Below are 13,753 nucleotides of genomic sequence, written 5' to 3'. Positions count from 1 at the left end.
TCTAATGCGATTAAGGAAAAAAAACACAAAACAACAACAAATAATAATAAAAACCAACACAGAAATCAGTGATGAGTTGCCAACCCTGACCTTGTGCTTCACTGCAAGGACCCACAAACTACAGCAACACCTGACTATGAAGTTTTGCTACAAAGGTAACTTATAGAAGAAAAAGCCCGAGTCACAAAATAACCCTCCAGGATGACATTTCGCAGAGGCCAAAAATGACTCACATGCCAAGGAACAACTGAGCAGCTGGAACATAAATATCATCTATCTCCTCTCAACTGAACAGCACCCAAGAAAATGTTCAAATGAATCCTGAGAAACCCATGATTAATTTTCTTAATGAGATCTTTTAACATACAGAGCGCCAAACACACAGATAAGAATATTTCCTTATTTCCTTCTATCTATAAATTAAGCTAAGAGTCTATAAAGAAATACATGATTTTAGCAAACTGAGAACCTCATTGTCACCGACAGCCCAGCAAATACCTAGCTCTAGAAATGTCACACATGCTACATGATGAGCTTAGCCTTTGCTTTTAGCCCAGCTCAAGCTGAACTTTCAAGAGCTTTGTTACAGATGGCAGGACCAAAGCTGCTTTTTGTTACAAAAATCATTCTATTTACTTGATTTTTGCTTAGATAGAACTTTAGAATTAACAGTCATTTCCGATTCTTTCGGTGAACTATCCTCTCTCATTCCTTATATTAATATAAGCACCTGGAAGGCAACTAGGACCATTTATTCTTCAGATTTTGCTTTTTTCTGGGAAAGGACGGCTTGACCAACACCACCAGCAGACTAACCAACCCAACACAAAGCTGGCTAGCTAATGCACGTGAACATCAGCACAGAGCCCAGAATTGAGTACTGCAGGAACGAAAACCCACCTTTAACCATTAGTTTTTCAAACTTCAAAAGAGAAACTGGACTTTAGATATGTAAATTCACCTCAGATTTTCAAGTTTTTTCACATTTTCTGAATACTGTGGCAACCTCAGCTTCAACATGCTTGACTGTTACTCTATGTAATTAAAGGTGGCGGAGAAAAGACAAAAAAAAGGTTCTGAACTTACGTTGAATGTGAATGAACTGCTTTGGTTGCTTAAATTCTCCTTTATACAAACGATTGTAATAGTTGACATTGCTCTCTGCTTCGGGAACTGGGATAACCATGCTCTCTTTCTTTTCTCGGAAAACTTGCTGCGCCGAGATTGCCCGTTGCAAATGGTGTTCCTGCAGGAGGAAAGTTAGAATTTGTTTATTTAGATACCAGCATATACAAGTGCAGATTGCTTACTTGGAATCGGCTCTGAAGCTCCCTTCTTTCACAGAAATCTGTGCAACCTGGTTTTGCTATTCCAGGGGCTATCACCCACCCAGTCCCACACATCAACTGCTGAGGGAAGGAAAAACAAAACAAAACAAAACAAAAAAAACCCCCCACACAACGGACAGGAAAGGAAAGAGCCTTCCCTGCCCTAGTTTGGGTTTCTGGGTTTCACCTCCGCACCGCCAGCTCCAGCACCCATCCTGCCTCACAACACGAGGTGCAACACCACAAGCAGCCCCTTTTGGGAACCTGGTTGCAAGGCCATTGAGCACACGCTTCTGCCTTGTACTCGCACACTCTGTACTACACATTTGGTAAATTCTCTAGAGACTGGATTTTTCCCTCTTCTAATTCTAAAGATGATCATTTTTTTTAAAGGGAATGTATGGAAGCAAATCTTTTAAAATATGTAATTGAAGTCATTTCATAAGTGAAGGCCTCTTCAATATTAAGATCTTGCAGAAAGATCTCCTTGCAATTTTTGCCAAGTTAGAATAGAACCACAAGTCAATGACTGGAGGAGCAGAATAGGAAACCTCTTGTAGCAGATGAAATGACATTACATCAAACTATCAGGCTCCCTAGCGATTGCTATTAAGACAAGCATGCAATCAAATACCTGGTGTGATCTGCCCGAGTTACCACACACTGAGTAATCCTGTCACTCCACCAATAAAACATGTCTTGCAGAGCTTCACAGAACTATGTAAATCAACTTAAAGAAAAATGGTTTATTCTCTTGCTGCCTTTTTTTAGTTGTTAATGCCTCTAGAGTTGCCTCCTAGCAACACAGCACACACGAGAATCCTTCCGAAATGCTGCCAGGAAGGATCTCTGTGGGTTATTTGTCCAACCTTCCTCCCCAAGACCATGATCACAACCTCTAAGATAGGTCAACCAGGACTTTGCCAAGCCCTGAAAACTCCCAGTTACAGAGATCCCAGCCTCTGTTGATGCTCAGCGTTTGTCCATCCCTGGGGAGGGACTAACAGCGTTGTGAAGCTTGAGCTAGCCCTGTCCAAGTTTCTCAGCATCCAGCCAGATGGAAGCTCAACTGCTTAATGTGCCAACCATCTTCTACATACAACAGGATGACCAGCAAATTGACTTGAGCTGCACTTTTTCATGTCCCTTCTGAAATAGAGGCGAAGTTGACCAGCTTGCAAATCCCCAATCTGCCCTCTTGCTTGCTTCTTCTGAAGTTGGACATAATGCTCTTTTCTCCTCGTCATCACAAAACTCCCTCAGCTATGGAATTTTTGATAGCTGTTAACTACCAGCCAGTCAAGCTTTTCCAGCACTCTTCCCATCCCTCACCTTCATGGATTTCCTTCCTAAATATCCAAAGAACCAAGAACATTTATATCCATGTCATCTGCATCTTGTTTCTATCTTTTGTATTTTCTCTCCCTGCATTTTAAGCTGCTTGTGTTTCCGTATCAGTGATCCATATCTCAGTGCAAAAAGTCCAATAATCTGTTTCCACCATTCTTGATACGTGCAGAAGACACTCAAAGCTCCCTTCATGCTATCCTTAATCACTCCGTAGGACAATCCATTTACCCCTTCAAAAGACCTTATTAATCTAGATGATTTTTTTCGCAGCCTGCTCTGTGCAGAGCTATGTAGTCTCCCTTACCTTGCTATTTTGCTCTTCTCCCCCACCCAACATTTTAAATTACATAAATTATTTCAGCTTACACTTTAAATAAAAATGCAAACACGGTTTGTCAAGATGATAGCCAAGCACATAAAACACACCACTGAGCATGAATGCACAGATATAAGTCCCCAGGCCATCAAGTAACTACCAGGATGCGCCTAGCAGGTACAATAGCAAGCATGGGGATTTAAAGCCTTTTACTGGGCTCTCTTAACCCCCACTTTATTCCATGTAGTCAAGGTTTCTGTTTCCTCTCATCCTCTAAGCATGATCAAAAACAATAGCTGTACTTCTATTTACTCACAGTCACAATTCAGGTTATCAGTTGCTCCTCCACATGGTAAATCACATGGAACTGACAACACTTTTTTAAAAGCCTATTTTATAGAGCACACATTTTTTTTTCATCAATACAAACTTTTCCCATTCACAGTCACTTTCCCAAATCATGCTGTAGTTTTTCCTTCCAAGTACTTGTTATCTGTGGTAACATTATATTTTTAGAGGCCACAATATCCAAAAGGGTTAGCAAGTTTTTTGTAAAATACATTGTTCTAACTTGTTCAGATAAATTCCTTTCCACCTTTTCCAGGACACACACTCCCACACAGTAATCCTAGGGTGCTATACAGAAGTGTACTTGCAAACAAAAGAATTCCTGCTCCATCTCCAGTTTGGCATTTTTATTCCAGGTCAACATTGCTCAAGTCACAACTCTGAAAATACTTAAAGACACAAAGCTCAGAGCTCGTTTAAAGACTGATTCATCACAGATTAAATCACTTCTACCAACATCCCACTGCTCCCCAAACAAAACAAACTCTGACACTTTTATAAAGTGACATTAAAACTTGCTCATATGGGAGACACAGAACCACACTGGTCTAAGTAATTAATGGATAAGAAAGGTTTGACATTTGGAAAAAGAGAGACAGACACATGGCAGTTAAATGCAGAAAATCTTTTTGGCCCAAGCACAGCTCCACAGCTTGCTAAACAATACAGATGAGTAATTCAGGTTCTCAGTTTTTGTAACACTTAGTAAATTCACCAAGAGTTCCTAAAGAAAATCTGACAACAGGTCACTTTACTATAAAAAGCCCCACACAATAATTTTCAAACAAATAAAAGAAATACTGAACAGTATTACTGTTACTCATGAAATTCAAGACAGGCAAATAAGCTACATTATTCTGATTTGAAAAAAAAAATCTTTCTATTAAATATTCTCCTCTTCATATTCAAACTCCCCCAACAGTTGTGTTTGAACAGAGTTTAGAATTCAAGTAAAACTATTATGATCTTTATATGAAAATTTATCTAGAGAGCTTGATTAATCCTGAAATATAGTCCTCCTAAAAGCTTAAAGATAAATTTAGTGAATAATGTACAAATACAAGCCCTTATTTTTCCCCCCTTAGGTTTTTAAACACATACACTGTTTTAAAGTGCATTCACCCTGCAGTAAGAGATTTAAAAAATTATAAAATAATTGAACATACAAGAGACAGTGATAGTAGCCTAGGAAATACACAATGCGTTGCCACTGGACATCTGTTAAAGAGTTATTACTGCAAAAATTATATATTAAAAAAAACATAAACAAACCTTTCTCACTGGGCAAAGATTTCAAACAGACATGATTTAGACTGCCCTATTTCTCCAGTGAGCATCATAGCTGATGTAGAACTAGCCATGTTTAATACATGCAAGCTGTTGCTTTAGCATATTTAAATATTAACACCAGCTCTTGCCCTCCACGTGCAAGGTTCGCATGCCCAGAGCTGCTCTGGCTGCTGAGCTACAGGCTGACAACAGATGCGAGTGGCCCCTGCAGCCGCTGAGCGCAGCGAACCCCGCGGAGCTCCCCCGCGCACGCAGCATCCTCTGGTCCTTGTGCATCCTCGGCTCCTTGTGCCGCTTGGGAAGCTCCCATCCATTCACGTGGTCATTAACATTAACGACAGCTGGCTGGGAATAAACACCAGCTTTAGGCTGGGCTCACACCTATGAGCCCCGGAGCGGTTTGGGCGCGCACACTGCGAGCCTGGCTCAAGCTCAAGCCTCAGAAGCAGAGGAAGATCCCTCTGCTGCTGCATCTTTCCAACCCTGCGATGCCAAAGATTAATGATCATTTTCCATCTGAAAACTTCTTCACTAAGAAAACAGTTCAGCACTATAAAAACAAGTTTTGAAGAATATTAACTAGTGACTTTATCAATAAACATTAAGGGAAGTACTGATATATACTTTTTTTTTTTTTTTAAACCCGACACAGCTACATTTACCCTGCAGAGAAACAAACGATTCTACAGATGGGTTTCTTTCTTTCCTTAACCTGACAGCCAGGCTGTCCAATACTCTCCTCAAGTCTGAAGTCCTTCTTATCTTTTCAAGTAAATGGATTAAGTTTTCAGACGCATCTGGAGATCCCTATGGCTGAAATTCAGCTTCTTACTGAAAAGCTGCTCTTTGCCTTACTTACAAAATTGCAGCAGGCAATTCTTGTATCGGGTTCAAACATCCGAGGAGAAGAAAGTTCAGGGCAAAATAACATTTCTGTCCCCTCCGCCTTCCCTGAAAATTATACAAGCAACAGTATATACAAATAATTTTAAGTAAAGCTATTTCAACATCTTTATTGAAATTTTCCAATTTTTCAATTTTTGTAGTTTGTTTTTCTTTTTTATACATATTTACCATTAGTCGCAGTTAGCACCCAAGCGTGCTACTAACTGTGACACTATTTAGGGAAAAAAACTGTTTTGTCAGTCCTTTCAAAACAGAGTTTGAGGACACACAATTTAGATTAAAATTTGCAGTGTTGCAAATACTGCTAATGAAAGAAGTATCTGCCCTGATGTTACCAAGATACAAGTGAAACAACACATACCACAATGTAGTTGATGAACTGATTCGCCCAAGAAGATAAGTGGTTTAACTGCGTAGCACTCCACTAAAACTATATAAAATCTGAAGGTAAAGGAAAGTCAATTTACTAACAGATTTATTTACTCAACATGAGCCCTCTCATGCATAGCCTCAAATCAGCCTTGCGTTCTACCCACAATTCAAAACAGAACTGAAGCAACTGAACTTCACCTAAGCCCAATTACAATATTAAGACATAGAAACTATTAGTTGACATTTTTATATTTACTATGGAGACTCAGAAACAAAAGCGAAAGAATTTCAACATAAAATGTGGCTCAGACTTGTCTTTTAATATCTCAACAGCAGCTACTCCAAAGTAGGTTTTAGATAGTATCTGTCCACAGTACTAACAAAAAAATCCCCTCAGTGTCAGGAAGCCTTCTAAGTTACTGTTTTTTCATCTATAAAGATTTCCAAGATGGAAGCTCAAATACAACGATCACCTTCTGTTTGCTTCTGCAGTTAACCCATTCCGTCCTTAACCACCCCAAAAAACACGGCAATGTAACGTTCTCCTCCTCTATGCAGAGGGCCCTTATACTTTCTGCTCCTTTAGGATTACAGGGAGAACTCCTCTCGAATCGACAGCAGCTCATCCACAAAACTGAAAAAAATGTAGTGACTCCTGGACATGTAAAATTACGTAGCAGGATTAAAACAATGAGCAATTGTCTGCAGCATGTTTGACTTCTTGCCCTGGTGTAATCATAAGTAGAAGTGGATCTGAGCAGCTGAAATGTTTATTAATCATTAAAGTATGAGCAAGCAACAAAGATCCAAATATTGAGTTCAAGCTAATGCACTTGAAGCAAAGTCATTTTTAAAAAACAAATTTTTCTCTACTAGCTGCACTAGAGGGTTTCTCACTCTTGTAGGAAGAGGCTCATACAGTGATCCCTCACTGCAAAGGGAAAGGACTCGCAAAACAACCTCTCACTTTCACTTTGGACTACATCAAGTATTCCAATAAAATCCCTCAATTTCAAAAAATCCTCCAAAATCAGAGCATTCATCCACTCAAATCTATCTGTTCTCCTGTTAGGACTCCTTGTAAACTATTATCCTCCTCAAACGTACAAAAGCAGGAACTCCTACATATTTTTTAATAATCTGAAGTATCCCTTCCCAATCATCCTTACTGCCACATGATGACTGCAGGAAATAAACGGTGAATTAATGGCAGACTGCTGCTACAAGCCACTCAATAAAGGCAGTGGTAGAAATTAAAACATGCTACTCTACCCTAAAAGAATCACAGAAGCCCTGCAATGAGTAAGATACCAATGAAGATACACACACTTTTCAATTGCTTTCTCCCTTTCTTTCAGTTCTCAAGTGACTATAATCTCCCTAAGCAATGCTAGTGCTATCTAAAGCCTGAGGAGAAACTATCCTTTGCAGACAACTTGTCTGAAAATTACCTAACGCTGATGAAGGCTGAGAAGATACAACAGAAAAGTAACAAAATATAACTGGGCTGAATTCTTTGTACAATACTTGGTGTCTTTATAGAGTGAGCTGACATAGGACCTATGCATTAAAAGCAAAGTCCAACAGGGACTAACAAACGCCCAAAACTTCCTGCATTTCCTCCCTGACAGTCTGGAAAAGTGTCATTCCAACACCCTCTTTAATAGCGGACACAAAATCATTGCAGGATGTCCCAGCAATTACCCTCTCCAGTGGAACAAGCAGCAATATGAGAACAAGCCATCTCTTATTCCTATAAATTTAACTTTACAAACATGTTAATGGCAGAAGTCACTGTTTATGAAATGGCAAAAAAAAGTCTCCTAGAGTAGTGTATTTCAAAACTATATTTAATTAGTCAAATATGCAAGCTGTCAAAACTCAGTTTGAAGTTGCACTTACTGCAGTTATTAAAAATTCCCTTTGGACAGACTGGATATGGCACTTTGAGAAAAAGATTTTTTTCTTCCTGAAGAGCAGAGTGTTTTGTTCTTTTTAAGCATTTTAAGAGAAAACCATTAGAGATGCTATAATATCTATTTAAAAACAAAGAGAGTTATCATCATCTAGCTATCTAGCTCTATTTAATACATAATGAATGATACAAATATAACAAATACAGTTTGTATACACAGAAGAGATTCCTGAACTAACTCTCAGAAATTCCTTTTTTTTTTTTTTCCCTCTCTCCTTACTTCAATTAATGTGACTTGACTTTCCCAAAACAGGCAGCACCGGGATGGAAAGTTATATGCTTACACACATAAATTCTCACCCTCAATTTTATGTAATTAACTTGGCATCGGCTAAGAATTCAGGGGCTGGACACCCCATGCAGGAGGCCAACTTGGCTCTACACATTTGTCAGAAATGCGACTGGTAGCAAAGCAGCTGTGATACCTTATTATCAAAGATCTCACCTTGACAAACATGCACTGCTGTTTAAGTGATACACCTGCACTACCAAAATAATAATAATAATTTACTGTGATCAAAAGAGAACATGCTGCCTTTGCAATGAAGCTCCCAAGAGTTTGGATGCCAGTCTCTGAGGGACAGATTTTCCTGAAAAGTTTCAGGTATAACTTTGGAGCTCACAAACAAGTCAGTGGCAGCACCTCCCTATCAAAACTTTTTTTTTTTTTTTTTTTTTACAAAGCACATATCATACAAATGCAAGAGTGGAAGTGCAAGCACTGATACCAGGGTGCTTCTATTTCATGGAGTTAAAGACAAGCATCCTCAAAGCTGTGAAAACCAGAGCGATGAACAGTAAAATGCCCCTCCTATTACAAGGAGTCAACTTAGAAAAAAGTTTTAAAAAAGAGATACACTAATCTGACCACTAAATTTCATCGCTAGACATCCAGTATTTTGTTTTCATTTAAGGCTCACAAATGTGAATCACAGGGTACAGGTGCTTCAAAGTAGAAATATTTGGTTTGCAACTCAGATGGGTTATTTTAGCTTTCTCTCATTTGTGTAGCCGACACCTGCACTTTATTATTATTTGACCAAATTACAAATTAAAATGCAAACAGCAGGAAAAAAAGAGTAAAAAAGATTAGGGGGGGAAAAAAGGGCAGAAAAATATTTCAAGTGTTGGTTTTAAGAAACGACAAGTTGGCATATAGCATTCTTTCCATGCGCCTTAAAGGATTAGGTATTCTATCAGAGCAAATACAAATTAGTCACATAAATAGTTACCACTGACCGCAATTAGAACTGCACCAACACAGGTCATAAAAATTTGAACCCCAGATTTTTTTACTTCTGCAAATTTGCCCCTTCAGCTCCTTTACATTTAGTGTAATTCTGCTGAGTACAGAAAGAATATTTTAAATTGATACCTGGACTAACACTGAAAGTTGATTATTATTTAACAAAAGGGTCTATTTCAGAAATTAATCAAAATCAAGATTTTAAAATATCGTAACACTGCATTTCTTTTTTGACTCAGAACTATTCAAAAGCAGAACATAAAATTATGACACTCCATACCAATATTACTTTTGGTTTCATCAAGTGATTACCTCCAGTTCTGGCTCCCTTCACAGGCAATAATTCAACTCTGGCTCAATTCTTCTCTAATCTGTTACAAACATTTCAGCTCTACAATTTGTCTTGACCAACAACTGTTTTCATGACACCTAATCTTATTTATGTAAATATTTAATACCTTTTTTATCTTTGAAAAAGTTGAACAGCTAGACAAATATGCTAAGGTACAAAACCATTCAGATAAGCATAAATAAGGCATAGTATGTTAGCTCTCCTGACAAACTTGGTTACAAATAGCCTTTGAATAGTCAGCAGCTAAAAGTATCTTTCTTACAAAAAAAAAAAAAAAGGAAAAAAAAAGAAACCAAAACCCTAAAACCAAGATTAACATAAGCAAAATGAATGTTTGTTAATTTAAACACTTAAAATAGGACATTTTAACTGATATCCATCAATACAAAAACTTCATGAAGCTGACTCAATTTTGCCAAACGGGAGCAACATGAAAACTGGCAGCATGCAATTCAAAACTGCTGAGCTGCCTGAGATTTTCCTTTCCAGGGTAATCTTAAATTGAAGGAAAAGGAAAAATTGCTACGTATGCTTGAGAACTTCCAGAGCTGACAGAGAGAGAAACATTTTAAAGGATTCTGAAACGTAGCTAAGCTTCCCTCCTGGCATTTCCACATCCTGAGGAACCCTACCTATAAGGGACAGTTGCTGCCCACGCAGGGAAGGTGCGAATGTGCCCTGACCTCTGTGCACTAAAGATCCCAGTGTTCTCTAGCAAGGACTCCAGCACCTCAACCATTTAAGGTAGATTTCACAGACCCGGGCTAACTGACCCTGCACATTCTGCTCCAGCCTGTAGCAAAACGCGGCTTTATCGAAAAGCAGGGTGTAGTTGCAAGACAGAGCTCGAATCCATCTAACCCGAGCATGACCCAGGCAGGGCAGTACCCTGCTCCTCCATTCCTTGTCCTTTTTGTCCTTTCACATGCCATCAAGGATGCTCCTCTTATCTGCAACGGGCTTCCACCTCCCGCTTTCCAGGCAGGCTGGTCAGGGCTTAGGAAAGCACAAGAGTAACCATAAGGGACAAGAAAGACAAAAACCATCCCGTGGCTACTAGCACAGAGCATGGCTAGACTGGCTCAGCTATGTTTTAAAGCCCACTCCAAGATGAAGCGGCTGTTACAGGTTTGTTAACGTGTCAAGCTCTAAAAACTGAGCATGGGTTTGAGTCTTAGGAGCAACCTTCCCATCATTTGGGTTCATCCACATAACTACATCCAGAGCAAAATAAAAGAAAACCTACTCAAATTAACAATTCACCAGTTAAGTCACTCAGCTATTTTGCCATTTAGACTGGTTCAAAAATCAACTTTCAACCCCACTGCCCTGTCAAGTTCAGACAGTCCAAACAACTTAAAATTAAGGGCAAATAGAGTATTACAAGCAGTGCACTGACAGGAAACTTTTCACCCACAAAAATACTTTGCAGGTGAATGCAAAGGAAGGATGGAAGATGACAGCTGGAAAGTGAAATAATCACTAGGAAACAGAGTTTAAAAGTGCACTTGTAAGGAGTGAACAGCATGATGCAGCAGGTCTCAAAGGCAGGGAGAAAAAAATGAATGTAGGGAAAGAGATCTCAAAAATAAAGTTAACTTCTATGAATAAAGTGTCCCATTATCTAGAAGATTTGGGGCAATATTATGATGCAGCGTAATGTCATTACCCACTACCATCCAGCATCCTCAGAACATAAGCAGAAATGCTCAACTCACAGCAAAAAGTAAACTTCTAGCGGCAGTGACAGGGTTTTTGTCCTCTCACATGGCCATTTCACAAAATGAAAGCCATTTCTTTCCTAAAGGTAGTCCATTGCCTCGAGGACACTTCAGTTTGCATGGAAGTGCAATTTTTGGAGATTCTGTACTTCAATGGTCATCAGAAAGTTTCTCATTGCAGAATTTTTAATTTACGGAATATTCACACGCTTCTAATTTTAGCTCTCCTCTGTTTTCCCTTTATTTTACCCTCTGCTGTCCTGACTTTTCCCTGAAGAACAATGCCCCTCATTTGCAAGCAACTTTGAGGGTTAACTGCAGGTCATGAAAGTATTTCCAACACACAAATCTCTCAAATCAGAACAGGCTCTGTAACAGGGAGTCTACACAAGGGGTCTTATTATTTGCACAGCCCCTATTTGCTCTAATATTCCTGAAAGACATGCACATTATTTGCATGGAAGAATAGTATCTGCAAATGTTTAAGTGACACTTAATCATTTATTAATAAACTCAATGGTTTTAAATTTGAAAATAATCAAATATAACTCAGCTTTTCGGGTACTACCCAAAGTTACTAATAAAGACGACAGGTGCTGACTGCTTTTTCTAAAGAGCTTAAGCCAGTCAAAAATATGCCAACATCCACATTAACAGTCTTATATATACAATAAGCACACACAGTGTGTATAAATATATATAGTTTTATATACACACACACACACGCTATATAAAGAACTTTGTTCTTGCAATTGCCTAACTGCTTGGAAGGTTAACTGGTCCATTTTCTGCCCATTCAGAGCCCTCCTCCCTCAGGAGACATGCATGCTTACTATAGAAGAATCTATACCATAAGACTGCAGCGTAACACTACTACATATGGTGTCTGCTCCATGGCACATATATAAATATATATAAACATACACATGCTCACTCAGAAATGAATAGAAAAAGAGCCTATCCATGTGAAAAAGGTACTTGAGCAGCAGCTTGCAATTTTAATATCTAGCATTTCTGTTCAAATAGGAGCAGAAAACTGAACACTTGGATGGAAGTGCAAACAACATTCCCAGAGCTCCATTCCCTGCTAGGGATGGCAAGGGAGAGCAATGGTATGGAGTGGGGAGATCAGAGTTGCATAAGCTTTTGTGGAAAAAAAAAAAAAGCTATACAAAATAGGTTCTTTGCTTAGTTATTTCAACATAAATTTATTACAGCATTTCTACACAGTGTTAACACACTATCCATCCCATTTCTTCCAACACTTTTAAAACCTAAATCTGAGTGCCTCAAAAGGCACCAAAGAGCTACTTCTAATCAATACCTTAAATAATACTTCACTGTATTTCTGTAAGTCACTTGTTTAAAGTCATATGTTGACAGCAGGAATAGCAACAGAACCTAGCTTCTCCCTAAAAGATACCACCATCACTATGAAGTTAAAGCTGTCTAAATATTTCAATGCACCTATTAGTCACCAAATTAACTAGTGCAAATACTTATTGTTAATTTATAAGAAGGAAGAAAAGGAAAAACAAAAAAGAAAGCAACCACCTTCAACAGTTCCACATACAAACCAGCTCTGAAAGAGTAGCAAGATGTCAGTGTCTCAAATGGGGAAAGACCCAAGGAAGAGGAGAGATGCTGTTAGCTGACCTCCAAAGTCTAATTTCATTGCAGAAAACAAGTCAGCGGTATAGAAGCAATCAACATGCACAAGGAGTAGAATACATCTGAGAAACAAGGCTACTGCCTTTCATACTGCAAGTAACTGTAATATGGGGCAATTCCATTTCCTTACAAATAGGAGTGACCCCGTCTCTTAATACTTAACTTCATAAAAAAAAAAAAAAGGTGGAAAATGTGTAAGTAACATTTTAAACATAAGCAGAAGAGCCAAAAGGTTTGGCTGCCTGGTTTCTTCTCATTCAGTAATTTTCCTTTCGGAAGCCCGAGCTCTATGCAAACCCGAGTGTATTTTCTCTCCAGTGCCGTTCACTACAGCACTACTATTCAGTGGAAAAGTGGTCATTTCAGAACTGAAAGAACAGAGTCTGAAGTCTCCAACCAATGTGTTTATTCTCGCATGTGCAGGACCAAACCAGTGCATGAAAAAAATGAAAACATTTTCTACTCATTCATTTTGCAACAACAACAAAAACAAACGAAAAAAAAGCAGAGAAAAACAGCCTAAATATAAACTCAAGATAACATAACAGTAAGAGTCAAAATTAAATGCTTACAAAAGGAAGCACCATCAGAAAAACATATGCATACGCATGCATAAAGATGATTACTGATTTTCTTTAAGAGCTCCTGACTGAACTCTTCTAGTTCATTGTATCAGCAAAAATATTTAGCACAATATTCTGTATCAGCAGAAGAATTCAAGCAAAAGAGGCATTTGCGCAAAATTAACACTTCCTGCTTTAAATGGAGAATGAGGATGCTATTTAGAAGCATCACCAGCTCCACGATGCCTGGAAAGCCAAACAGTGAATACAAGTTCCTCATGTTATAAAGGAAAAAGAATGAACTAAAGGATGCTG

At 38.6% G+C, this 13,753-nt stretch overlaps 1 protein-coding gene across 1 annotated transcript in view; it reads right to left on the bottom strand.

The window, feature by feature from the left end:
* Nucleotides 1-13,753, bottom strand: part of EPC2 (enhancer of polycomb homolog 2) — a 42,640-nt gene that overhangs the window by 25,497 nt on the left and 3,390 nt on the right. Inside the window, exon 2 of the mRNA XM_026052175.1 lies at nt 1,087-1,246. Coding sequence (XP_025907960.1) covers nt 1,087-1,246 — 160 coding nt within the window. The remainder of the gene's footprint in view (nt 1-1,086; nt 1,247-13,753) is intronic.

The sequence above is a fragment of the Nothoprocta perdicaria genome, unplaced genomic scaffold (genome assembly GCF_003342845.1).
Source record: "Nothoprocta perdicaria isolate Ctin4 unplaced genomic scaffold, notPer1 scaffold_84, whole genome shotgun sequence".
Lineage (NCBI taxonomy): Eukaryota > Metazoa > Chordata > Aves > Tinamiformes > Tinamidae > Nothoprocta > Nothoprocta perdicaria.
The sequence above is the reverse complement of the archived record's forward strand: the minus strand, read 5'-3'. Positions and strand labels throughout refer to the sequence as shown.